The sequence below is a fragment of the Schistocerca americana genome, chromosome 7 (assembly GCF_021461395.2).
Source record: "Schistocerca americana isolate TAMUIC-IGC-003095 chromosome 7, iqSchAmer2.1, whole genome shotgun sequence".
Classification (NCBI taxonomy): domain Eukaryota; kingdom Metazoa; phylum Arthropoda; class Insecta; order Orthoptera; family Acrididae; genus Schistocerca; species Schistocerca americana.
Window position 1 is genome coordinate 427,268,668 of NC_060125.1, and position 26,084 is coordinate 427,294,751.

Genomic DNA, 26,084 nt, shown 5'->3' on the forward strand with positions numbered 1-26,084 from the left:
TTTACCTTTTCTGAAGCCGTATTGACTCAGTTTCACCGAATTATGATTTTCAAGCCACCATTCCAACCTCCTTTTAACCATTCATTCCAGAGTTTTGCCAAAACACTACAACAAAGCAGTCGCTCGATAATTAGAGGTCACATTTGGATCCTTGCCACTGTTCATAATTGGAATATTTGCTTTCGTCTTTCATGTTGATAAGAGGTCCTTGTGCATCCAGTACCGATTAAAAATGTGTAAGAGGAAATCTTTTGCCTCTGTCGCATAGAATAATGAATAAAATCAATACCAGGGCAACCGTCCCTCGATGGTTTAATAGCTTCGTTGAATTCTTTTTTGGAGAAAGGACGAAGGAGTACATGGTAACGGTTATCTTCAACAGGAGACGGGTGATTCTAGAATGGGGCTGTGGGAGGAGCAAGTGTATCTATAAATTCCTCTAGCGAGACAGTGGTAGCAGGAGGGGGAGGGGGGGGGGAGACAGTCGGCTGGTTCTGAAAGCCTTTGTTTTATGACAGATGCTTGCCATACTGGTTTCATTATTGAGGGAAGAACGAAATTTTATCCAACTGTCCTTTTTCTTTCAGAAATTTGTTAGCTCACTCATTTTCTTTTCGAACAGCCAAGAAGTTATCCATAGTGGGATTTTGACGATAGATTTTTAAAGCAAGTCTGCGCTTAGCAACTTGTCGAGAGGATTCGGAATTCCACCAAGGAAGGTAACGGTGCTGCATGACGGTGAACTCTTTTTCCTTAGGGATGTTGGCATCAGCTGCAGTATCCATAGCGTTGATTAAAACTTGATATGAATCTTCATCAAGCAAGTCACGTCTCATGTTTCAGAACGCCGGCCTAACTGCCCGTTTATAGGAGTCCCAGTTGGTTTCCTTGATTTTCCACGCACTGTTAGCGTAACATATGTGCGTAGTATCAATGTTGATTTTGATGTCGAACTCTACTGAGAGATGATCGGATCGCACTGAATCTGTTTTAACGCGGCAGTTAGATAATTCGGTAAAACAGGGAGTGCAAAGCGTTACGCCGACAGCTGAGGGTCTACCGAAAGGTGAGGATACCATAGTAGAAGCCGTCATCGAGTATCGCTAGGTTATTGTCTTTGATAACATGCATCAGTGTCCTGCTCTTTTTGTCATGTCTCCTCCCCATGCTACGAGGGTAATCCCAAAAGTAAAGACACCGCCATTCTGTTCAGAAAATTATGAAATGGCGTGATTGTTGCTTGGTGTAAGGTGTAAAGTGGAATGCCTAGATTTTGTAATCACGTTGTAACAGCATGCGTTCTCAGAAATGATAAGTTCACAAAGGTACATGTGTCACATTGGAACAACCGAAATAAAATGTTCAAACGTACCTACGTTCTGCATTTTAATTTAAGAAACCTACCTGTTACCAAATGTTGGTCTAAAATTGTGAGCTATATGTTTGTGACTATTACAGCGCCATCTATCACAAAGCGAAAAAACATTTATATTTCTTTACGTACTACACGTATGTGTAGTAAATATGGGGGTTCCTATTTAAAAAAAAAAAAAACGCAGTTCATATCCGTTTGACCTATGGCAGTGCCATCTATCGGGCCAGCCATAGCGCCATCAGGTTTCCCCATTCAAGCTAGACGAGTTTCGTTCTTTGTAGTTCTTTCGTTTTTTCGTTTGGTGCTTATTTCGTGAGATATTTGGCCCGGTCACTATCAATGGACTACCCTACATATATAATGTCTGGAGAGAGAGAGAGAGAGAGAGAGAGAGAGAGAGAGAGAGAGAGAGACAGAGAGAGAGAGATACGCAGGGCGCTGCTTGCTGGCTGCTGGCTGTCAGGCAGGCCGGTGCTTACATCTTGTTCTTCCTGAGTCGCGGCCGCGGCGCGGGAGGCTCTGACGTCACGCTCACCGCCGCCTCGCCCACAATGCGCACCGTGATGCCTGTAACCGAGAAACAGCTCAGTGTAGTACACAGTAACACATATCATGATGTCAGCATTTGTTATTACCAAATGAATTTGTATTTAGATATGGTGAATATGTATCTGACAAATTAAATATTACGTTATGTCATTGGAACAGGTCATCAGTTACTGTGGCCGTAATTCGAATTTGGTGGCACCGCTTAAAAATCAAGTTCGTCTTATTAAACAGTAGTAATTTATTCACTGTTTTGATATGAGAAATTCGTGTGTTTCCACAACAGATGAGTATGCAGATGAGAACTGAAATGAAATGAGCGTTTGGCGTCATTGGCCGGGAGGCCCCTTGCGGGGCAGGTCCAGCCGCCTTGGTGCAGGTCTTATTACATTCGACGCCACATTGGGCGACCTGCGCGCTGGATAGGGATGAAATGATGATGGAGACAGCACAACACCCAGTCCCTGAGCGGAGAAAATCCCCGACCCAGCCGGGAATCGAACCCGGGCCCGTAGGACGGCAATCTGTCACGCTGACCACTTTTTTTGTTTTTTTAGGTGTTGTAGGTCAGGGGGCAGAGTGGGCAGCGGTCGTACTTGGAGGCCTGGCCACGTTCTCCCCGTCTCCTGACAGGATAAGGAAGAGGCAGCGGGAAGGAAACAGTGTACATTTATGTAATTTTTTAATTATTAACAATAATATTTTATTTATTCATTTAATTTTAATGTCCCAAAAGAAAAATCATATATGAAAAAGAAGGGAAAGAAAAGTAGGGCCAAAGTGACATCCTCGTCACTTCACTGGGAGCAAATCCTATCCCTCGAAGCAACGTAAATCTGGGACTCCCCACCGCTTGAGGGGGTTATGAAACATGCTGTCTAGAAAGTTCGCAAAATGCGTTTTATATTTAGAGTGACGTCGGATGATTTCGTGTTGTTCTAGTAGATAATGCCAATAGTCCATGCCCGATATCAAGGTCCGCGAGAGCACGTAGTGCGATGTGTGTCCTCCAATCCAGCGGATTGCCGATGTTTTTTGTGAGGGGAAAAAGACAGCGTCAGGGAAAAATAAACCGTCCGTCGTGATCGTGGATTCGTCGGTGCGTCGGAGGAGGGCCATGATGCGTTGCGTCAACCGCCAAACATCCTTTGCCTCACCGCACTGCAGAGAATGTTCGTCGGTGTCCTGCATGCCACATATAAGGCAGAGCGGGGAATCTACCATGCGAGTGTCGTACAATCGTTGGTGGTTGACTGTCTTTCGATTGATTAATGTATACCATGACGATCACGCTGCTGTGGTGAGGAGAGGCATATGGACAGCTCGCCAAATCTGTCGCCAGTCTCGCGTTGGGTATTTAAGTTCGACAACATTGCTGCCATGGTGACGCCGCAAGTATCGATATACCTCACGGGTAGTGGGGATTCTTGTAGAAGGCATCTGTAACTGAACATAACTAAAATCAACAAAGAATCGCGCGACGTGAGAAAAAGAGGGCGATATTGTGCCTACCGCCACCGGCGGTTCAAAGGACGTGGGAAGAAGCACATCCAGGATAGCCGACGTGATGGCGTGTTGCCGTTGGTTCCAAGTTCGTAGCGTCGCTCGCAGGTATAGAGCTAGAGCCTTGTTCCGCACATCCGTGAGGTTAAGTCCTCCAGAATGGTGTGGGAGAGTTAAAGTCTCTTAATTGATCTTAGACAACATTCCTTGGCTGACATAGTATCCAAAGGCCGCCATTAATCTGTTAGCAATACCACGTGGCATTGGCAGTACCTGTGCCAGGTGCGGCAGTCGCGAGGCCAGGTGAACATTAGTGTAGTCCACCCTTTGGAGCAGGTCGTGCGTTCGGAGTGAATTGTTGCGTATGTGCAGTCGGACGTGCTGGAGGAGACGTCGATAGCTCGCCGCCGCTGATTGCCGTAGCGACCGGGTGAACAATACACCTAAGCATCGCAAGATGTCCACACCACTCAGCTATCGGGGTGGACAGATGAGAACTGATACTACAAAAATAAGATCACGGATGGCAAGCTACACAACAATGTAAAGATGGTCCTACAGAACCAAACAATCTAGAAAATACGAACTGAATAACAGTGCTCACTGATGATGACACAAATATGCTAAAGCGTTTGGACATTAAAAACAACAACCATCTGTATAATAGGCGGACCTGAACGCCCGTAATTTAGTCCGCAACCAGCCTCTGTAGCCGAGGTTGCTAACACGCGGTGCTGTGGTGGCGCACGACTCGGAGGCACGTCTATTTGAATTCAGGAGGTGGATGAAACTTCCACTGGCAATATTTGGCCAGCGGAAGGAGGAGAGGTGGTGGCGTAAAGTTCCTGATGACCTGTGTCTGCGCTAATGCCCTGTATTAAATTCTGAACCTCTACTCTGTGCCTCATGAAATGAGGTATTGTGACTCTGTTGACAGTGATCGGTCCGTCGGATAGGGACGTTAAGCTCGGCAGTCCCTTCTTTTTCAACATTCACCACAAATGTAACACGCTATACTACACTACACAAACATCCATTATATCAGGTTACCTTCCATTCAAAAGGCTGTTGCACTCAGCAACTGTTATATTGACTTGTAAATAATGGATATCAGCTATCAGTCGTCCTTTTTAAATTTTATTGGTAGATCTAGATTACAGCTATAAACTAGCCATTCTCAATGCACTATCAGTTCACTGAACTGAGGATGAAGCCAGAGCAACAGGCATTACATGCATTGATCAAAATGATAGTGCTTTGAGAATGGCTAGTTTCTAGCTGTAATCTAGATCTGTCAATAAAATTTAAAAAGGATGACTGATAGCTGAAATCTATTATTTACAACATGCATTATAATCACCCACAGTCCACAACCACACATATGACAAAATTCTCAGGTATCCGCAAGGAAAGGGTCTCATGTGCGCAGATGAGGAACACACTTTCCGACTGGCGGCTGAATCCTTCCAGTGGAATTTCCCAGCCAACAGTGCCGCACGAAATTTACATTCAGCCCGCAAACATGGTTGCTGTTAGAGCTTCGTAGCCAGACAAATATGGTGCTGGGTGCACGTTGCATGCATCAAACATCAATAAATAATGAAAAAGACATTCAGTCAATGGAAATATCCAGCTACTTCGCATCAAAGTACCAAGTGGGGAGGAGCTCCCCAACGGCCTGAATGTTTGGAGAGCGTCTTAAATGCACCGTATGAGGTAATAATAAGTACTTACCCTGTAATTGCTAGGTATCGTAATAAGAAAACCGCTCACGAGTTAAAAGGTCTTTCTATTTTAGTTTCAATAATTCGTTCTCAAGGTAATGATTTTTTTAATTCTTTTGTTTTATCCTTATGTTAAAGTATTTATTTATAACTATTTTTTGATCCCTCTTTGTTCGGTTAATAATTGTTGATGGTCATTTAACACAGCCCTCAGCTGTTGAAGTGAAAGAAGAATAAACTTCAGTTTTACAGGAAGACATGCCAGTAAACGAATGTATTGACCCACCTAATCATGGCAGATTATCGACTTTTACTGTTGGCGGGCAAACGGAAACCAGAAAATTAGAAATTCTGAAGAGTAGTAGAAAGTGTTGAGGCAAGCCACACGTGCAGTCGATATCAAAGGTGTCAGAATCAATATCCACTTGACAGCGAAAAAATTTGGTATGTGCAGCGGAATTAGTGATCTGAACGATCAAGATAGTAAGGAAGGACAAACATTACAGATTATTTTGAACGTAACGAATGTGTAACGCACATGCAAGAAACTCAGTAGAAATTAACAATAGACCTGGAGATGAATAATAGCTGCTTCCTGAATTATCTTTTTTTATTGGTTTATTGCTGACATCTTGAAACTGGCAGGAGAGGTAATAATAAATCAATTGGCAAAAGTATTTACTTCCTGCCTGCACTACGCTTCAATCCCAGTATCGTGGAACAAGGCAAAGATTATATTGATACACAAGAAAGGAAGTATTCACAATATCAAAAACTATCGTCCTATCAGCTTACTCTCAATGTAGTACAAAATTTTCACACAGATCGCGTTAAATCGAGTTAGTTCCATCCTAGATTCAGCCCAGCCTATGGAAGAAGCAGGATTACGAAGCAATGTTAGCACTATTGACCACATTCTGACCGTTAGTAAAGTGATAAGCAGAGAAAATGAATACCAACTGCCTCTCTGCTTTGCCTTTGTTGATTTTGAAAGGGCGTTTGACTCCGTTAGCAATATAGCTGTTCTCCAAGCTTTCAGTGAGTAAGGAGTGGGAGGAGCGTACATTGAAGTGCTCAGCAATATCTACGAAACTTCCTCAGCTTATGTTAATATCGGCGAGTCGTCTCAAGAATTCCGCATCATGAGGGGTGTCAAGATTTACTGATGATATTGCCTTATTGGCCAACGACTTCGCAGAGCTCCAAATCTTAGTTACAGATCTTGCATCGGAATGTCAGTTGGTTGGCTTGAACATGAACCTTTCCAAAACAAAAGTAATGTCCAGCAAGTGGGTCCCAGCTGAAGATGTGAAAGTCAAGGACAATCCATTAGAAGAGGTCAGTGATTATATCTACCTTGGCCAGATTATAAATATGAAAGGAGAAGTAAGGCCAGAAATCTATCGGCACATCAGGCTTGGCTGGCAGGCATATGGGAGGAATTCAACAGTATTCAGATCAAAAGTGTCAGTAAATCTGGAGAAATCAGTATTTGATCAATGCATTCTTCCTGTGCTGACGTATGGTTGTGAGACATGGACACTGAACTCATTTACAAAAGGGAAACTTATGACAGCACAGAGAGCCATGGAAAAATCAATGCTGGGCTGTATAAGAAAGGATAGGAAAAGGACAGATGATATCCGGTCTGTGACGAAGATTGAGGACATCTTAGAGACAGTAGGCTCCTTGAAATGGCAGTGGGCTGGCCACGTCGCGAGAAGGAAAGACGGCAGATGGACGAAGCTGGTACTGGAGTGGAGTTCGAAAGAGCATCAGAGGCCTAGAGGAAGACCACCGGACAGATGGGACAAAGATATCAAGAAGATCGCTGGTAGCACCTTTCAGAGAACTGGCCAAGACCGTTCCACTTGGAGAGGACTGCTGAAAGCCTCCCTGACTCCACGACTCGAGAGGCCACATCATTTAATGATTCAATTGGCTGATGATGATGATGATTGATCATTAGTCTTCCACCTGGTTTAATGCTGCCCGACACGAATTCCTTTCTTGTGCCAACATTTTCATCTCAGAGTAGTGACTGGGTGTATTCCAATCTCTGTCTTCTTCTACAGTTTTTAGCCTCTACAGTTTTCTCTAGTATCGTGGAAGTGTCCTACCTTCCTGTCCCTTCTTCTTGTCAGTATTTTCCATATATTCCTTTCTTCGTCGACTCTGCGGAGAATCTCCTCATTTATTATCTTATCAGTCCACCTAATTTTCAACATTCTTCTGTAGCACCAAATCTCAAATGCTTCGAATCTCTTTCGTTTCGGTTTTCCCACAGTCACATGTTCCACTTCCATGGAATGCTGTGCTCCAAACGTAAATTCTCAGAAATTTCTTTCTCAAATTAAGAGCTACGTTTGATACTAAGAGACTTATGATGGCGAGGAATGCGCTTTTATCAGAGCTAGTCTGCTTTTGATGTTCTCCTTGCTTCGTCCGTCACGGATTATTTTGCTGAATTGGTAGCAGAATTCCTTAATACCGTCTACTTCTTAATCCCCAATTCTGATCTTACGTTTCCCGCAGTTCTCATTTCTGCTGCTTCTCGTTACTTTCGTCTTTCTTTGACTTCCTCTCAATCTGTATTCTGTACTCATAAGACTGCTCATTTCATTCAACAGATCCTGAAAATTTTCTTCACTTTCACTGAGGATAGCAATGTCATCAGCGAATCTTAACGTTGATATCATTTCACCTTGAATTTTAATCCCACTGTTTAATCTTTCCTTAATTTCCGTCATTGCTTCTTCGATGTATATGTATTTTAATCCGAGCGCTTCGTTCTTTCTCCTCCAGTCTTTCCGTCCCACCTTAGTTCTTGTACATATTACGTATTACACGTCTTTCTCTATAGTTTACACCCATTTTTCTCAGAGTTTCGAACATCATACATCATTTGACACTGTCGAACGCCGTTTCTAAGTCGAAAAAAAAAAAATATGAAAATATCTTGATTTTCTTCCGCCTTGCTTTCACTATCGATTGCAACGTGAGAACGACCTCTCTGGTGCCCTTACCTTTTCTAAAGCCAAACTGATCGTCATCTAGCAGATCCTCAACTTTCTTTTCCATTCTTCTGTATCTTATTGTTGTCAGCAACTCGTGTGCATTAGCTGTTAAGCTGATTGTGCGATAATTCTCGCACTTGTCGGCTCTTGCTATATTCAGAATTGTGCGGATGCTGTATTTCCGAAAGTAAGATGGTATATCGCGAGAATAATACATTCTACACACAAACGTGAGCAGTCGTTTTGTTGCCACTTCCTACAACGATTTTAGAAATTCCAATGGAATGTTATCGATCCCTTCTGCCTCATTTGACCTTAAAGCGCTTTTTAATTTTGATTGTCATATTGGATCCCCTAATTCTTTCCCGTTGCCACCTGTTTCTTCTTTCATCACGTCATCAGACAAGTCGTTCCCCTCATATAGCCCTTCAGTCTAGTCTTTCCAATTACCGCTCTCTCCTCTCCATTTAACGGTGGAATTCTTACGAACTCTCAACGTTACCACCCTTGCTTTTAACTTCACCAAAAGTTGCTTTGTTTTTCCGTATGCGGAGTCAGTCATTTTCGATTTCTTGACATTTTCATTCAGCCATTTCGCGTTAGCTTCACTGCAGTTCCTATTTATTTCATTTCTAAATGACTTAAATTTCTGTATTTCTAAATTTCCCTTATTGTACTTCCTTCTTTCGTCGATCAGCTTAAGTATTTCTTCTGTTAACCATGTTGCTTCGCAGTTACTTTCCCTGTACCTAAGTTTTTCATTCCTTCTTCTGTGCTTGCACTCTTTCGAGATGTCCATTCCTCTCCAAACGACGTGGCTACTGAGCTATTCATTGTCGCATATTTCTAGCCTCAGAGAACTTAAAGCATATCTCTTCATTCCTTAATACTTTCGTATCCCATTTCATTACGCATTGATTCTTCCTGACTAGTCTCTTAAATTTCAGCCTACTCTTCATCATTACTGAATTGTGATCTGAGTATATTTGCTCCCGGGTACGTCTTACAATTCAATATCCTTTTTCGGAATCTTTACTTGACAATGAAGTAATCTAACTGGGACACTCCCGTCTCTCCAATCCTTTTCCAAGAAAACCTCCTAATCTTGTGATTTTTGAACAGAATATTCGCTATTAATAGCTGTAATTTATTGCAAACCTAAAGTAATCTTTCTCCTCTCTCATTTCTACTTCCTTGCCCATATTCACCCATAATCTTTTCTTCTACTGCTTCTCTTAGAACCATATTTCCAGTCCCCCCCCTTTCATGGCAATCCCTCCCGGAGATGCGAGATGCGAATGGGGACTAGTCCGGAATCGTTTGACACTGGAGAGATCCTCATGAAACTTTTTCAATTACAGGCCATATGTCCTGTGGATATACATCATGTATAATATTTCGTGCAGCTGTTTCCACTGTCTTATACGTCCTCATACCGTCGATCATTGCTGATTCTTCCGCCTTTTAGGGGCAGTTTCCCACCCGAAGGACAAGACAGTTTCATGAGCGTCTGTCCGCTCCTCCATTCTCTTAGACAACGACGTTGGCAGAACGAGGGTGCCTCTTATGCCTGATGTCTTAGGCCGCAATTTATGATGGTTTTTCTTCAAAATTTAAACAGTGGTCAGGTTAAAACCCGGGACCCAAAAAGTTATGAACGCTGGCCAAACACTGTACCCCTATACTTCACAGTTATCTACCTGAAATAAAAGAGCAGCAATTACAATGCAAAGCTTCTGTTTCAGATCAGCTTCAAGAAGTACAGGGTACAATAATATAGGATCGCAGTGTTGTAACAACTGATCTGCAAGAAACGAAACGCACGTTTGTTAAGGAACGACAAGTCCGCGAAACGTTTTTAAAGAACAGTACGCCCTAAATCAATTTTTGGGTGATTGTTGTCATGTTACATAAAAACTGGCTTCATGGGTGCAAAAAGATATTGATTTGAACTTTAGGGAGCAGTATATGCAAAAGCTTTTATACAAGAATGTGCACCGCGCGGGATTAGGCGAGCGGTCTGAGGCGCTACAGTCATAGAATGTGCGGCTGGTCTCGGTGGAGGTTCGAGTCCTCCCTCGGGCATGGTTATGTGTGTTTGTCCTTAGGATAATTTAGATTAAGTAGTGTGTAAGCTTAGGGACTGATGACCTTAGTAGTTAAGTCCCGTAACATTTCACACACATTTGAACATTCTTGAAGAAGAATGTGCCAAACTACTGCTTATAACGTGGAACCACAAATTACTTATCTCATTCATTATAAATTATATAGTTTGTGATACATCAAGTAGGCATGTGAAAGTGTCGGTTCTTGTAGCAACGTTGAGGATTTCAGGAACAAATTTCTTCGTAAGTAGAGCTCATAAGATGTACAAGAAGAAACATTTCTCTAAGTCTGGATAGCATACAAGAATCAATCTCACTCGAGATTTTCTGTATGTATTGCTGGGATAAGTTAAGATAATTGGGCACATAGACAACGAGGTACATGTAAAGATCTACAACACAAAATCCTAATCTCTGTTCAAGAATCATTAGTATCAGCTCCAAGAGATCGGAAAGTTTGTCAGATTCCTTCATCGAGTGGAAACTAAGATTGAGAACTACAGAATAGTCCGATGCGTACAGAAAATGCCAAACTTAACTACAACTGGGTCGATGTTCTCATGATGCCCGCGAACCACTAATGTGCCGATGGTGGGCTCAGTGTTTTAGAAGACGAAGCGCAGCGCAGGACGACTTCAAAACCGGAATCAGGTCTTATAATGAAATGTCCGTAACTTAATCTTGGCTAGAGATGGACCGAAGATTGCAATTAGCATTATCTCTGATTTAACTAATGACAGTTTTAATAATGATACATCTAATACTAAACGTAGGAGACAGTACACTTACTAATACCATAATATTCAGGCATAACGAAATACCAAAGAGGAGAGTGCCGCGCCAAATACAAGCCAGCCAATCCCAAAAGTTTTAAATAATAAAGATAGTTTGCAGAACTGCAGAAGATGCTGTATCTTCGGGGCATAGAGGCTCCACGTAGTACAGCGGACTAAGCAGGGTTGTCTGCAAAGCAGGCGTATACAACTGAACGATACCACACTGGTAGTTCCTGCCAGGCGTACAGAGGGTGCAGTGGAGAAGCACTATTTTGGAGTACCCATCAGATAGGCGGAACTGGGTTTCCAACTGTTTTCCACTAAGGTAACATCAGACGATGATTACTCTGAACTAAATGGTTTTAATCGTCCAACCATAAAAAGTGATATGCTTAAGAGAAAGATGTGGTGAGTGAAGAAATTACCAATTCGCTAATAGCTATTAAAAAGCGCAAGATTTGGTAGATAGAAGGCCGAAATTTTGCTTAGATTTTTCAAATTAGTGCCAAAAGAAGGCCATGCAATAAAATTGCCATTATTGGTATTGAAGATAGTTGAATCTGCAGGCAAACTACCCAAAATAGTTACATATGCTTTACGCAGTGGAAAACACAACGCCAAGCTTTCATTGATAATTTATCTGATCAAGGGTATCAGGACTCCTCTTAGTGGACGTTAATACTGGGTGTGCCCACCCTTCGACTTTATGACAGCCTGAACTTTGCTGGGGACACTTTCAGTGATATCGCTGAATGTCCCTGGGGGAATGGAAGTCCATCCTCAAGAGGCTATATCAGAGTAGGTAGAAATGTTGGACGCTGGTGTTTGGAGCGAAGTCGATGCTCTAACTCGTCTTAAAGGTGCTACAGTGGGTTCAGGTCGGGAGTCTTGGCGGGCCAGTCCGTTTCAGGAATGTTACCATCCATAAAACGTTACCTCACAGATGCTGCTTTATAAACAGGTGCACTGTCTTGCTGATATAATCGTCGTCTTTAATTATTCTTCTACCGTACACAGTACACAATATTGTAAAGTGTTTTTGTATGTTTTCGCATTCCTTTAACCACAACAAGGAGACAACACCCAAACCATGAAGAACACCACCATATTGTAACATCACTCACTTGGCACTTCACTGTTGGCACTACACATAATGGCGGGTAGCGTTCTCCATGCATTCGCCAAGCCCAAACACTTTCATCGGATTACCACAGGCCATCGGATGATTCGTCGCTCCCAATTACTCGTTTCCTTTATTATAATAACTGTTTTCTGTCCACTTGTCACTTCAACACCCGACCTGCTGCCTTGGATAAAAAACGTTAATGAGTTGCTCTTGCCTCATGTATTAGTACTTGGAGGTACTAACCAACTTAAAAACATACTACTCCTCATAGCTGTAATTATTAGTCTGCAGATGAAGTAAATGTCATCGTAATGTTGTTCAGTACGCTGTCCTCAGTCACCCATAAAAATATCTGCACTTATACCTGGAACGCCCTGTGTGTGACTATATGTTGCTGATGGCAATGTGTAAATTAATGGTCATTGATTAAACCAGTATTGTTTTCGTCTGTGTATGAATTAATTGATACAGTACTGTTTTGTTATTGTAAGTAAATTCTCTCGAATACATTCAGAGAGGGCTTACTTTCGACCTCCATACTGTGATCACAGCATAATCAATGTTCAACTCCGGTAATATTTTTCCGTATCCGTTTGGCATTTTGTTAACAGTTTAGAACTACCATTGTACATTATAATTTACCCGTCTTTGAGTAGAACATTATCCTAATAATGTTAGATGCAGTAATTCCTTTTAAATCGATTTTACATGTGTAGCACATTGCAAATCTTGTATCAGTTGCTAAATAAAATCGAAACGTTATTAGCCAGCAAAGAATCTTATTTGCTGATAAAGTGTGCTACTGGACACTGATGCTAAATGTCTCAGTGTCTGAGGCGAGAATCCGTGCCTTGTCACGAGGGGTATTTACTGTTCACCTTGGGAAAAGGATGGTGAACGGTCTCGACCACGAAGGAAACATCCCAGCAGTAGCCGGAATTAATTTAACCACTCCATCCAGCTCAAACTTAGGTGAGGATGGCCCGTCAGAGAATAGAACTTTACTCCTCCTAAATGAGGATAACAGTGTCTTAATCACGGCGTCGCCTCGCGTTATATGAACCAGAAGACAACGTACTTGCCGACCAAATATAATGATGGAATCTTTGCCTTATTTCAAGCTATAAATAAAGCCTTCTTAGCGCAGCATTTGGCAAATTAGGTGTGAGTGCGGCGCCGCTTTTACCTTGAACGGTGAGGCAGTTGTCCAAGTCGACACGCACTTTGCCGCTGACGACGTCTCCGGAGAAGTACACGCAGCCCGGGTCGTCCAGGGTGACGTCGAAGCGCCGGATCTGCTCGGGCGACGGCGTACCCTGCAGACACAGACGCCGTACTTGTGTAACGATGACGTTAGGGCTGTACCAGCCGCTGCCCAGGGCGTGGCACTGATTGGCAGCGAGGCTGGTCCGCAAAAATGTCAGTTCAATGCAGCCAGCTGCCTCAAGATATGAGTATGTTGACCACGGTTGCATCAGAGCACACGCTATTAATTTACATCACAATCGAGGAAGTGTGCTGTTAAGTTCGTTGGTGTAGTGCTGGGGAATCTGAGAAGTAGTATAACATTCCGGTACCGGATCCAAGAACAAGACCCTCCATTTAGTGTACAGTCTGCACAGCAGCAATCGAGACCAGAACCAGAACGGTTGTTGGCTGTTCTCGTAAGAATTCTCGATTCTCTGATGTGAAATCGTTTCTGTGTGTTTACAGATACCTCTTAATACAAGGATTTCCACTGATTCACTTTCTGCTAAGAAAATAACCAGCACTTGAAAGATGTGTTAAAGTAAGAGTGTTGAATGGAAAAACAGATTTATATTACCAGTCACTATTTATTCATATCCACGATGCGTTTTGGAAGTTTAAAGCTCCATCAGGTGGCTTTATGTGGATTAATATGGCATGTTCACCTTGAGCCACGGATTTGGGGTAACTTGTGGCACTCTCTAGCAGAGAAAAAAAATAGTGTATGACTGATAGTTTTGCGGAGGTCTTTGACATAACAGACGAACGAAAATATAAATGTGAAAGTAAAAATGAAAATAAATGTACTGACAATGGTCACAGGCTGCTTTTCCTTTCCTGTTACGTAACATACACCGTCACACTCTGTAAACACTGAAGCGACAAAGATGGCGTATACAATCCAGTAAGCGCAAAGAACTTACACCAAAGCAAAACAGTACTCTGGAGCAAGTCTCAGAGCATTTTGAAGATCTTGGTTTGCCTGAATGAACAGAAACACTTGTATAAATATTTTCGGTGATCACAGATTATTTTCTGTCAAGCTTGCATAAATTAATACAGTCTATACATGTGAGTATTAAGGATGACTTATTAAAAATATTAAGGGTAATAATTATGTTGTCAACAATGGGAAAATTGATCGAAGCAAACGAAATGAATTGAAATTTGTGCTGCGCCCGGGACTCGAACCCGGGTCTCCTTGCTTTCTACGTAGAAATGCGAACCATTACACCACTGCAGTACAATGGTCAACATTGCTGCACGAACTACCTAACCTGAAGTGAAAATTTATACCAAAACAACAATTTACTCATCATTACTACGTTACTTTGGTAATACCTGACTGTGTGTGTGTGTGTGTGTGTGTGTGTGTGTGTGTATGTGTGTGTGTGTGTGTGTGTGTGTTGGAGAGTGGGACAGAGGGAGATTTTTTTTCTTTACCAGGCAGTGCCACAGGTTACCCCAAAGTCGTATGCCACATTAATTCAAATGAGTCAATCAGTTGATGGAGGTTTAAACCTCTGCAACGAATAAACAGTGACAGGTAACATTTAACTTACAATTACTGGAAAGAATTTAAAAAGGTTGTGTGGTTACTTAAAAACAGACGCTGTTTTCTTCTGAATTTGTTTGTTAACTATGATGTCGCGTTTCGTGTTTAACTCCTCGTCTGATGACAGACAAAAGTAACAGACGTTACATACAAATTTTAAAGAAAAGCAGATTTCTTACTAAAGGCAATTCTAAACTGACAGTATTCAAGGATATTGTAAAAGATTTCAATTGATCTTTACTTGAAAATTTTACGTATGTATACAAACAAAAAACATTGCAAAGATTTTTATACGCTAGTTTTATGTAACGTGTTACTTGAATCTTTATAAGTAAGGCAGGATTTTTGCCCGTGTGTGGGCAAACAATTTTTATGTGTTTTATATATTGACATGCACTTTCGGAAATTGTGACCTAAAAATTTCAATGTATTACTTACATTGGCCACGAATCGGTGTGGCACTCTTTAAATGTGCATCGATACGGTTACGCCTCCTAGCGTGCCCGAACCTTCCTCCTGGTTAGTCTACATATTAGTAATTACAGTATTTGACGTGTACATCAAAGCCCGATGTATTTGTATATTAAGTGGTATTTTTTCTGTATCAAAAAGCCTTTTGTTCAAATGTTCAAAAATGTACAAATGTGTGTGAAATCTTGTGGGACTTAACTACTAAGGTCATCAGTCCCTAATCTTACACACTACTTAACCTAAATTATCCTAAGGACAAACACACACACCCATGCCCGAGGGAGGACTCGAACCTCCGCCGGGATCAGCCGTACAGTCCTTGACTGCAGCGCCCTAGACCGCTCGGGTAATCCCGAGCGGCAAGCCTTTTGTTCTTGAACATTGTTCGTTTAGAACTGTTATGAGAAATTTACGTTTGTGTTTATAACAGGACATCAGATGAAGTATTAAACCCGGAACGCGCCACGACAGTTAATAAATAAATTCGAGAAAAATCTGGCGAGTGTTTCTAATCAAACAGCCTTTCAAAATTCTTTATAGTAATTATATTCATAACGGTTGCATGCCTATACTAGGACTTCCAGTCTGATTTAGAAAAGACTAAACATGTTGTTTCACTCGTCATCAGTAATAGTTACGGTAAAGCTTAACCAAATATGTTCTCATTTAAAAAAAATGTGAAATGATGCGTAGGTAATATCCAAATTAGCATACCATCTCAAAACTTCTTTAAGAATTGTTATATTAATTTTTGGCTGTGATTGCGCAAAGATAAGACAATAAAAATTTTGGAAACGAGTTCTGATATAAACAGAGGAGTTGTTTATTTGTAAATTTCGTTTTAGAATTCTGTTGCACCAGAAAAAAGATTAGTGGTATTTGTTTCTGTTCAAATAAAAGTGGGTAATGCAATAAATCTGAATTTAACAGTGAAATAATTTTTTGGCGAATAGTTTCCTTAAACTGTCACGAGAAAAATTGATTAACTACGAGAAAACTCTAATAAAAAGATGTTTTTATTTTTATTTTTGTGCAGAAAGTATCATGTTTCTGTTGTGTCCTGCCCACTCGTCTAATATGGAGCGTCTAGGAAACCCGCTTTCTCGGATCTCTAGACAACAATTCATACAAATCGTATTTGTGGTGTCACCTAGGTGGTAGCCTTTAAATCGGCCACGGTCCGTTAGTATACGTCGGACCCGCGTGTCGCCACTTTCAGTGATTTCAGACCGAGCACCGCCACACGGCAGGTCTAGTCTAGGGAGACTACCTAGCACTCGCCCCAGTTGTACAGCCGACTTTGCTAGCGATGGTTCACTGTCTACACACGCTCTCATGTGCAGAGACGACAGTTTAACACAGTCTTCAGCTACGTCATTTGCTACGACCTAGCAAGGCGCCATAGTTCAAATGGGTCAAATGGCTCTGAGCACTATGGGACTTAACTTCTATGGTCATCAGTCCCCTAGAACTTAGAACTAGTTAAACCTAACTAGCCTAAGGACAGCACACAACACCCAGTCATCACGAGGCAGAGAAAATCCCTGACCCCGCCGGGAATTGAACCCGGGCGTGGGAAGCGAGAACGCCACCGCACGACCACGAGCTGCTGACAAGGCGCCATAGTTACTATAATTACTATCTTCAAGAATGTATTTTGAACAGATAATATTGTGAATCATGTACCGTCAAGAGCGACGTTCATTATTAATGGATTAAAATTAAATATCAAACTAATTACGTCCGCTCTCTGAATTGTCATTCCTTGCCACGTTCTAGACCTCACGTCGGTATAGATCTTCCCTCCTCACGCCAGCCTGCGTGAGCTAAAACGCGTGCATTTCGGCCTCCACTCGTAGCACGGTGTTGGCTCTTCTGCTAACACAAAAGTATTAACAGATTTCTATTGCAATACGATACATGACAATACTTAAGTTTGAGAAATTTACAATGGGATGTCGCAAGCAAAGGACGACATGAAACATAAGCAATCTCTCCAGTGTATACAACTCTTAATACAAGTGAAAAAATACAGCTCGTAAATCGCTGCTGTAGCGTTCGTAGAACGGCTGGACTTCAACTCGCCAACGGCCAGTCGGCGCTGCTCTTATGTTCTCTTCGCTGCCGTCTCGGTGTCGTCCTAGAGAGGGGTCGGTCAGCTTACTATTGGTTTACGTCGTCTCACAGCCCTCTCTGCTCTAACGTTCTTGCCCGTCGTGTCGGCGGTTCACTTTACACCGGCACAGTTTCACTACAAAAGTAACTTCAGAAACGGATGTACCCTTGCTTTCTTTAAAATAAGACCGTTTTCTTTAGAGACATCAGATATGTCATGAAATCACACGGTATAGGTGCATACGCGACAGATTCCCATCCGAGAACCGGGAACCGTAAGCTCTACGAGCGCAGCAGGTTGCCTGGTTGTTACATACGGTGACCCTAGCAGCTAGGTTGTACTCACATGTGTATCTGATTTTCTTCGGTTCTGCAGAACTCAGCTCTGGATTCCTTGCTGTTCTCGATTACTCTCGTGACTACGTCGGTGCATTTTGGAACTATCTGAGATCCAGAATGTTCACAGTTCTCTTGTTCGTTATCTTGCAAGGCAGTAAATACAGTGTCATCACGTTATTATCATGGTTTTAACGCGAATCAAGACTCTTTGGTGACGACTGACAATATACAACTGATATTAATCTGTATAGAAGGTTTTATATCACAATAATAATGACGTATGGTTTTGTCCACTTGGTGTTCACCCGACTACACAGAAAACATCGTCTTATTTATAGTTGCAAGGCACATTTCTTTTGGAAAGTATGAGTATTTTAATTTGTAAAGATTCCTTTCTGTTCTTCTTAGTTGTGCAATGTCGTCAAAGCACTTCTATGTCGCGGTACAGTGCGTCCAGACATTTGCGACAGACGCGATTCATCTGCCCGTCGTAATTGTAACTGTTAGTAGACTTAGTGCACCGCTGATTAGTGACATTTTTATTAGAGATAAGGTTAAGAAGTCTCAGATCTGGTTTTACGTAGTAGCATCGCATTGTCAACGGAAAAGAGAGATTTTAAGACGACAGTTAAAAGAATTGAATATCAGAAAACTATCCCAAAACCAAACACTTCAGACTTCTCACAAGCTAGTTCTACAGCGAAGAAGGAACTGAAGAAAAAATGGTCTTACTTAGAGGAAATATTGTAACATTCTACAATGAAAGTTTAAGTTTGTAAATGCAACACTCGTATCACATGATGTACACTGCACAACAAAATTAAAGGATAACTTTTTCGAAACCCCGTACTTGTCTCCCATTCCAACGCATAAGTTTGAAATTTGTCTCAAAGGTGCCCCCAACCTTCCTCTGTAGCGGTGCATGCTACGGTCGCAGTTTCGAATCCTGCCTCGGGCATGGATGTGTGTGATGTCCTTAGGTTAGTTAGGTTTAAGTAGTTCTAAATTCTAGGGGACTTATGACCACAGATGTTGAGTCCCATAGTACTCAGAGCCATTTGAACCATTTGTAGCGGTGCAAAAGCGTGGCGCGCTGCCACATCACCTTGGGGCTCAGCGACGCTTCAAACAGCAAGGTGTTGACACACGCGAAGAAAGGCCACAACTCATAAGTTCATGTGAGCTCATACATGGGTTAATGATGTCACATTGGCACCAAATTTCATCAAAATTCTGCCCAACGCCGACGTCGACGTGTCACATGATGGGAAGGCCTTTGCACCTCCCATTATCTACATTTAACTCCTCCTTTTGTCGTCTCTGCGGAGGAAGTCAGAACCGCGACACTCAGCGTTGAAATCAGGCTGTTTTCTTACGGGTGGCTGATGGAAACATTTTAGACACACCGCCACTCAGAATCGCGACGATTAGGCCCCAGGGGGTGGAATAAAATGCTTCAATAAAATCAGCCTTTGCTTCGAGGTGGTGATTCCTACACATTTTGTTGTCAGAAACAGCAGCTACTAGTGCAATCAGTAACAGGGGGACGTTTTTGACAAAGTTCGACACTGTTGCCATTCCTTTGGGCGTTTCAACTCTGGGGCTGCAACACCATTGAAAGTGATCTGACCTCTTTGGAGTGCAGAGAGACCGCAATTTTTGCTCTGTTATGCAGCTTGTAACCACTAGGGGCTATTCAGAACTATTCGACGAAATCTGAACATTCAAGGCAGCAATGGTTTTTGGCTTTTTCAGTTCTCCTTTTCCACGCTCTCCTATGGCGGGGCCACGGGGGCGTGCGATGCAACGTTTACATGTGCATGAATAAATGGCACAGAGCCCCTCTGAGGGCCCTACTTCGACGACACCCTCGGTGCCATCCACTCACGTATGATGAGCACTTTAGAAATGTACCTGTCAGAAAATCACTCTCGTGGCTTCTCTAGCGCTTGAAGGTAGGCAAACTCCACCAAAGGGTTGCGAAACGGTTAACGATTCAGTCTCCTGCCTTCTCTAGCACCTAAAGATAAGCAAATCGCACCTCCGCCACACACCGTCAGGTGGCTTGCGGAGTATGGATGTTGATGTAGATGTAGATGTAAGGTGTGTCGAAGGTGTTGCCGAGATTGCGGAGTGTACTTCCCATTGCACCATTTATTAGGACTTCTTCAGCTCCATTCACGTATGGAGCACGAAAAGAAAGTGCTCGGACGAGTTTGTGCTAGGTAATCAGCCATATCTTGTCTTCGCATCCCTAGGGCCCCGATGCATACAGCGTTTTATATACCTAAACATCTTACTTAAGGCTTGCCTTTGAAACCTCGTAAGCAGGATTTCCGCTGCTTATGAAGGGTAAATTGGATTATGCACTGCAGGGCTGTTTACCTATTTGTTCGTGCGATCTGGCTCGCGCCCACGCCTCAGCAGTGCTCGCTGACCTGCTCGTTGTATGTAGTGGAACGGCGGAGCGGAGGAGGAATTGTAACAAGGCAGTTCGGCAACAAGTCTATTCTACGGCTGCTAACAGTCCTATGGAGATGTATCGCTTTATGTTGGTTAATTAATGCCTATCGTGACAAATTTATTTCCTAAAGATGTCGCATTGATGAGAAACAACAATGAAATGAAACATACATTTCTATTAATTGATGAGGCAAGGAACATGGGGTAGCTAAATAATGAACATGACATTTGTTATGAACGATGTATACATATGATAAATGTCGTTTTCGGACGTAGTTTAAATTGATATCACCATGTATTTCGTGACTATTTTATTCATTTATGCTTTACACTGAAGAATAAATGTCTGGTACCACTTTTTCAGCGCTGCTAAGTCTTAGATAAGCTTCTAAATAGAAGACTGTAGGTGAGTTTCTATGGGTTGATTTCGTTCACTTCATTACAGAAAAAAGTTGCTCTTATCAATATGCACGTCCAAACATCGACATAATCGTAGCTGCAAACTTGTGAAGTTGTGCAGATTTATGTTGAAGACAAATTTTACACGTGCCTACAAGAATTATTTTATGATGGGACTTATCACTCAACTGCTTGTAACACTACAAATCCGTAAATTCCATGGAGGTAAGAATAAGGGGAGATGGCGCTACGTATCCCAGCCGTACTACGTTTTGAAGCCATGGGGGCGTGGCTCGCTGCCATGACACTCTGACCGAAACATTGCCATTGTGCTATATCGCTGCGTGTATTACAGTCGCTAATTGCACCATATACGCATGTAACGTTATCAGATTGGTTGTTTCAAAGTTTTTGTTTAAAATAAAATCTCGTAAAGGCGAAATTCTGCATTTCTTCTGATTAAAAATAGTTTTTAATGTAATATTACGAATAGCTAGCCTTCAATGTAAACGATACAATTTTGTTAATTCAGTAATAAACGTGTATCACAAACTAAATAATAGAAACTGAAAACTAAGTTAGCTATCCCTCCCTCCAAAGCCCCATAAATACATCTTGTTTGTAATACGTACTGGGACATTTCAGTTACGTTACACTACTGGGAAACACTGTTCATTACCACCAATATTTACGGAAATACGGTACATGGAATGGCAAATCTACACAGTGTCCTGTTTAGGCCTATACTTTACGCCAGTTAATGTAGTGTTAGCTTTTAATTTGGTACATGATGAAGACAAAGTGAGTTACTCAACACTTCGATTATTGACGATACGTACGTATTATACTGAAACGTGAACTTGAAAACTAAGAATTTAATTCTTTGAATTAACATACCTTTTGGAAATGTTTTGGGTGTGTAGGGAAAACTGATGGTACAGCATTTTCTCGGAGCCTTACTTTTGAAAGGGAAGTTCGGTCTATGTCCTCTTCTCGGAAATGCTGAGAACATATAGTGCTCCATTTAGACGCACGCCAATTCTTCCTCCTCACGGCATTATCCCACAGAGCTTTCCGACTTTCATTTTTAGGAAATCTAAAATCATACAGGAGAGAAACACGCTATAGTACACGTACCGATGTAGCACACGTTCATTCACAATGAAGTTGAAAATCACACTTAACGAGACAACTTACACATGAGATGTTATTCCCTTCGATTTCGCATCACAATCAGAACGATTCGTACATCCGAACACCACACAAGTCACCATAACAGCGCAAAATCCTTCCAAAAGCGAGCGACAAGTCTATGCACACAAGCTTACAGCAGCAATGTTTTGGTCGGGTTGAGATGGCTACCCTCGGCTTCACATGGCTTCGCAGCTGTGACGTCACGGCGTCTCCCTCTATTCTTACCTCCATGGTAAATTCTAACTGTAGCTAAGCATCCTGAAATGACGTGGTTGTTACCTGCTAACTGATGTTAGTGTGCCCAATCTTCACTTTGAAGTTCCCCTATTCGGCCACAATGCTGTTTTTCAACGATTTCAAAAGAGTTACTCCAGCGTTTAGGCACTGGGCCATTAAGTACTAGTATATACGCTTGCGATGGAAACTGCGGCCAACTTAACGTATTGTCGCTGCTCTGGAGACAGCGCACGGTTCGTGCTTCCCCTGCGCTACGTAATGACGCCTCACAGCCCATTTTACCGCGAGCGCTCACTTCTGAGGCGGCGAGGCAGCGTTAGCGCTCGTGCTGGTCTAAAAAATGGTTGAAATGGCTCTGAGCACTATGGGACCTAACATCTGAGGTCATCAGTCCCCCGAGCCTTTCAAATTTTCGTTATTTTGTTTGTGCGGCCAGTTTCAGTGCTACATTACGCCAGATTCAGGCCTCCCTCTCTGACGTGTTCGCGCGACTCGCCCCGTCGGAGGTTCGAGTCCTCTCTCGGGCATTGGCGTGTATGTTGCCCTTAGCGTAAGTTACTTTAAGTTATAAGAAGTTGTGTGTAAGCCTAGGGACCGATGACCTCAGCAGTTTGGTCCCATACGAACTCACAAGATTTCCAAATCTGTGTATTGCCACGTTATCGAAAATTAATTTCGTTCTATCATCAAGTTCCAAACTGATACTGTTGAACTCCAAGGGCCATTAATAACTCCGCTACCTAACATTCTACCAACAAACTCATGCAAAGTTAAAATTCTCTCTCTGTCGTTTAATACCACTTTCTAATAATTTTTACAACAATACCAATATTCGTTAAAAACAGTTTCCAACACATCTAGCTATAATTTTCCACGTAGTAAATATTTCTAAATTTCAAAGTGATAAAGTGATGTCCACCATTATATGGCGTGTGCGTTGATCTACCGTAATCTCTGACTTGTTTCTCATAGGCCTGAGAGCTGCAGCCAGCGAAGCATACGAACTCAACAGCTGCTCGTCATGCGTTTTTTTGTTTATGTTTACATTTTTACTATTTGTTTACGTTTATGAAGTGAGAATCTCCTCATAAGTTAATCAGCCTGTACATTCTGAAATCATATTATCTTTCAGTAAATAACTGTCAAATCGTAAACAACAGTTCAATTTTTGTAAACCAAAAGCAACGAAAACACAAACTGCGAATTCGCTGTCATTTTTATACATTTGACAAATTTTCTGAATAAAAGATGCCTCACGAACACGAAAAGCGTCATTGATAAAAGAATTAAGATATAACCAAGACTGTTTCTAATTTAAATAAAAACTGGATAATGGCCTGAAAAATCGAAACTAGCTGTGAAACGAAATAATAGCTTGAGTAGGAAAAATGCTGTGTTCCTTCAATAAGTATATGGTTGTAGTACCCTCAGTGAAGACTCTTCGTAATTCATTGTACCAGTTTGGCTAATATATACCTTTTCGTATATAAATAATGTCACTGACAACTTCCCGGCCGCGCCTATTAGTTCCCATACTTAATACAGACCATGAAATAATTGTTGTTAAAGTCAAATAACGTAAAAATGTTATTGAGATAATAATTTTGTTTTTTAATGTAGTTCCAAAGTGATAGGATACAATTTTCAACGCAGTGCATGTTTCTAATTCTCAAGTGACGAAATGTGGTTCCATTACTGTATAATGTGTGCGTGGGTATAAGACAATCTTTGTCTTATTTTTCATTGGCCGTCAGAGTAGTACACACTGGTGAACATATATTTTTTTTACTGGTTTATGGTTACATTGTATGAGTTTTCTCATAAGTTAATGAACTTGTGCGAACTTGAAATTATTTTATCTGTCAATAATAGTACTAAATAGCGATGTGCAAACAGATTTAACGCCACTGAAAAATAACTTCAAGAATTTTGGGTTCCTCGTATACATGGTTAAAGAAGTGTCTGGACTGTTTACGAGAAAGAATGCAAGAGCAGTATATGAGTTAAACAGTAAATTAACTGTACTGTGACTGTTGTGTTACTTTGGAGTTGCACACAATTTTTTGTTAGCGTATTCAAATAGTAACAGTACAGACAAACCAGGTTTATGTAAGTCTATCTTTATACACGGTAGTTGCGTGACCTCAGCTCTTCAGTACAAAATATCAAATCAAAGCACCTTCAGCCGTTCAAATTTACGGTTTATTTTATTTGTGCAGCCAGTTTTAGCGCTACATTACGCCATTTTCAGGTCCCCTGACCGACGTGTAGGTAGAATCCCACTTCTGGTCCAGTCAAAATGCGGGCCAGCATCCAGTCGGAAAGTCAGCATTGAGACGGCAAGTGATGATCGAAGGGATCGCTGTGCTAATAAGAAATCTACGGATACTGGTCACTGAATTTTGGGACCCTATTTTGACTGGACCAGAGGAGGGATTCTTCCTACACGTCGGACAGGAACTCCTGAAGCTGGTGTTAAGTAGCGCTAAAACTGGCCGCACAAATAACGAAAATTTCAACCGCTCAAGGTGTTTTGATCTGATATTTTAAACCACGGTTTGGTCAACAGTTACATACGAGGTCAGTTCCATTTCTAAAAACTAGATCGACCAACCCATTTTGCTACATATTACGCAATGTCGTAACAAGGCTTGAGAATCTTCCATTCGAGTGCCCTGAATATGCAGTTAGAGAGAGGAGTCAAGTATTTATAGGGTACAGAAACATGTGTTAGATAGGTTTTGAATTTATTATTCAAAATGACTTTCAGTGAGCAAGAGAGGTGACCTAATTTTCAGGCAGTTGGAACCAACTAAGCAGGCGTTGAGATAGAAAGGAAAAAATTGGAAATTTGTGGTAAGGACTATGGGACCAAACTACTGAGGTCATCGGTCCGTAGGCTTACGCACTACTTAATCTAACTTAAACTAACTTACGCTAAGGACAACATACACACCCATGCCCGAGGGAGGACTCGAACCTACGATGGGGGCAGCCGTGCGAACCGTGACAAGACGCCCCAGACCGCACGGCTACCCCGCGTGGCGGATAGAAAGGGATAGCAAAGAAATAGAAGTGGTATCATATGCCGACACAAATCACACTAGCAAAAGGGTACAGCTGATATATTACAGACATTATTATGAGTAACTAAAGAAGTCAAATCTGAGGTGATAAGGATCACCGCTAAGGATAAAGGGGTCGAATCAACTCTCAATGCTGGAGCAAATTTAAAGAAAGATCTGGATTAACAGTTGATAGGACATAAGAAGCAATGTGGTACTAGAGATAAAAAAAGAATTTAAAATAAGATCGCCGGCCGAAGTGGCCGTGCGGTTAAAGGCGCTGCAGTCTGGAACCGCAAGACCGCTACGGTCGCAGGTTCGAATCCTGCCTCGGGCATGGATGTTTGTGATGTCCTTAGGTTAGTTAGGTTTAACTAGTTCTAAGTTCTAGGGGACTAATGACCTCACCAGTTGAGTCCCATAGTGCTCAGAGCCATTTTTTTAAAAATAAGATCCAGAAAATAGTTGAAGAAATTAAAGAGGAGAAGAATGATGTGAGAATCGTCCAAAATAAGCAATCGAAACTAGAACTTCGAGCTGTGTCATTTTGGAAAACACACCTCCGACTAACTGGCTGTTCTCATGTTGAATTAAAAGAAAAAAATAGTAAGTCCAAGATAATTAAAAAGAAAAAATTAATTTACATCTTGTAATTTAAAACAAATTACCCTTCTGGGACCCGTATTTTGAAACCAAGACTAAAAGAGCTTAAGAAAATAATAACTTGAAGAAGCCATATCACGTGAAGCAAAGATATTGAATATTTGCTCGGCAGTCGTAATTGCGTTGATACTGAGTTCAAGAGTGTAATTATAATACGACT

The 26,084-nt window shown here is 41.7% G+C and overlaps 1 protein-coding gene across 1 annotated transcript in view; it reads right to left on the reverse strand.

Annotated features, from left to right (window-relative positions):
• LOC124622981 (arrestin domain-containing protein 17-like) overlaps positions 1-22,190 on the reverse strand; it is a 192,552-nt gene extending 170,362 nt beyond the window's left edge. The window contains exons 1-3 of the mRNA XM_047148770.1: positions 22,185-22,190; positions 13,362-13,491; positions 1,855-1,942 (exon numbers count right to left, since the gene is read on the reverse strand). Coding sequence (XP_047004726.1) covers positions 1,855-1,942; positions 13,362-13,491; positions 22,185-22,190 — 224 coding nt within the window. The remainder of the gene's footprint in view (positions 1-1,854; positions 1,943-13,361; positions 13,492-22,184) is intronic.
• Positions 22,191-26,084: the final 3,894 nt, after the last annotated feature.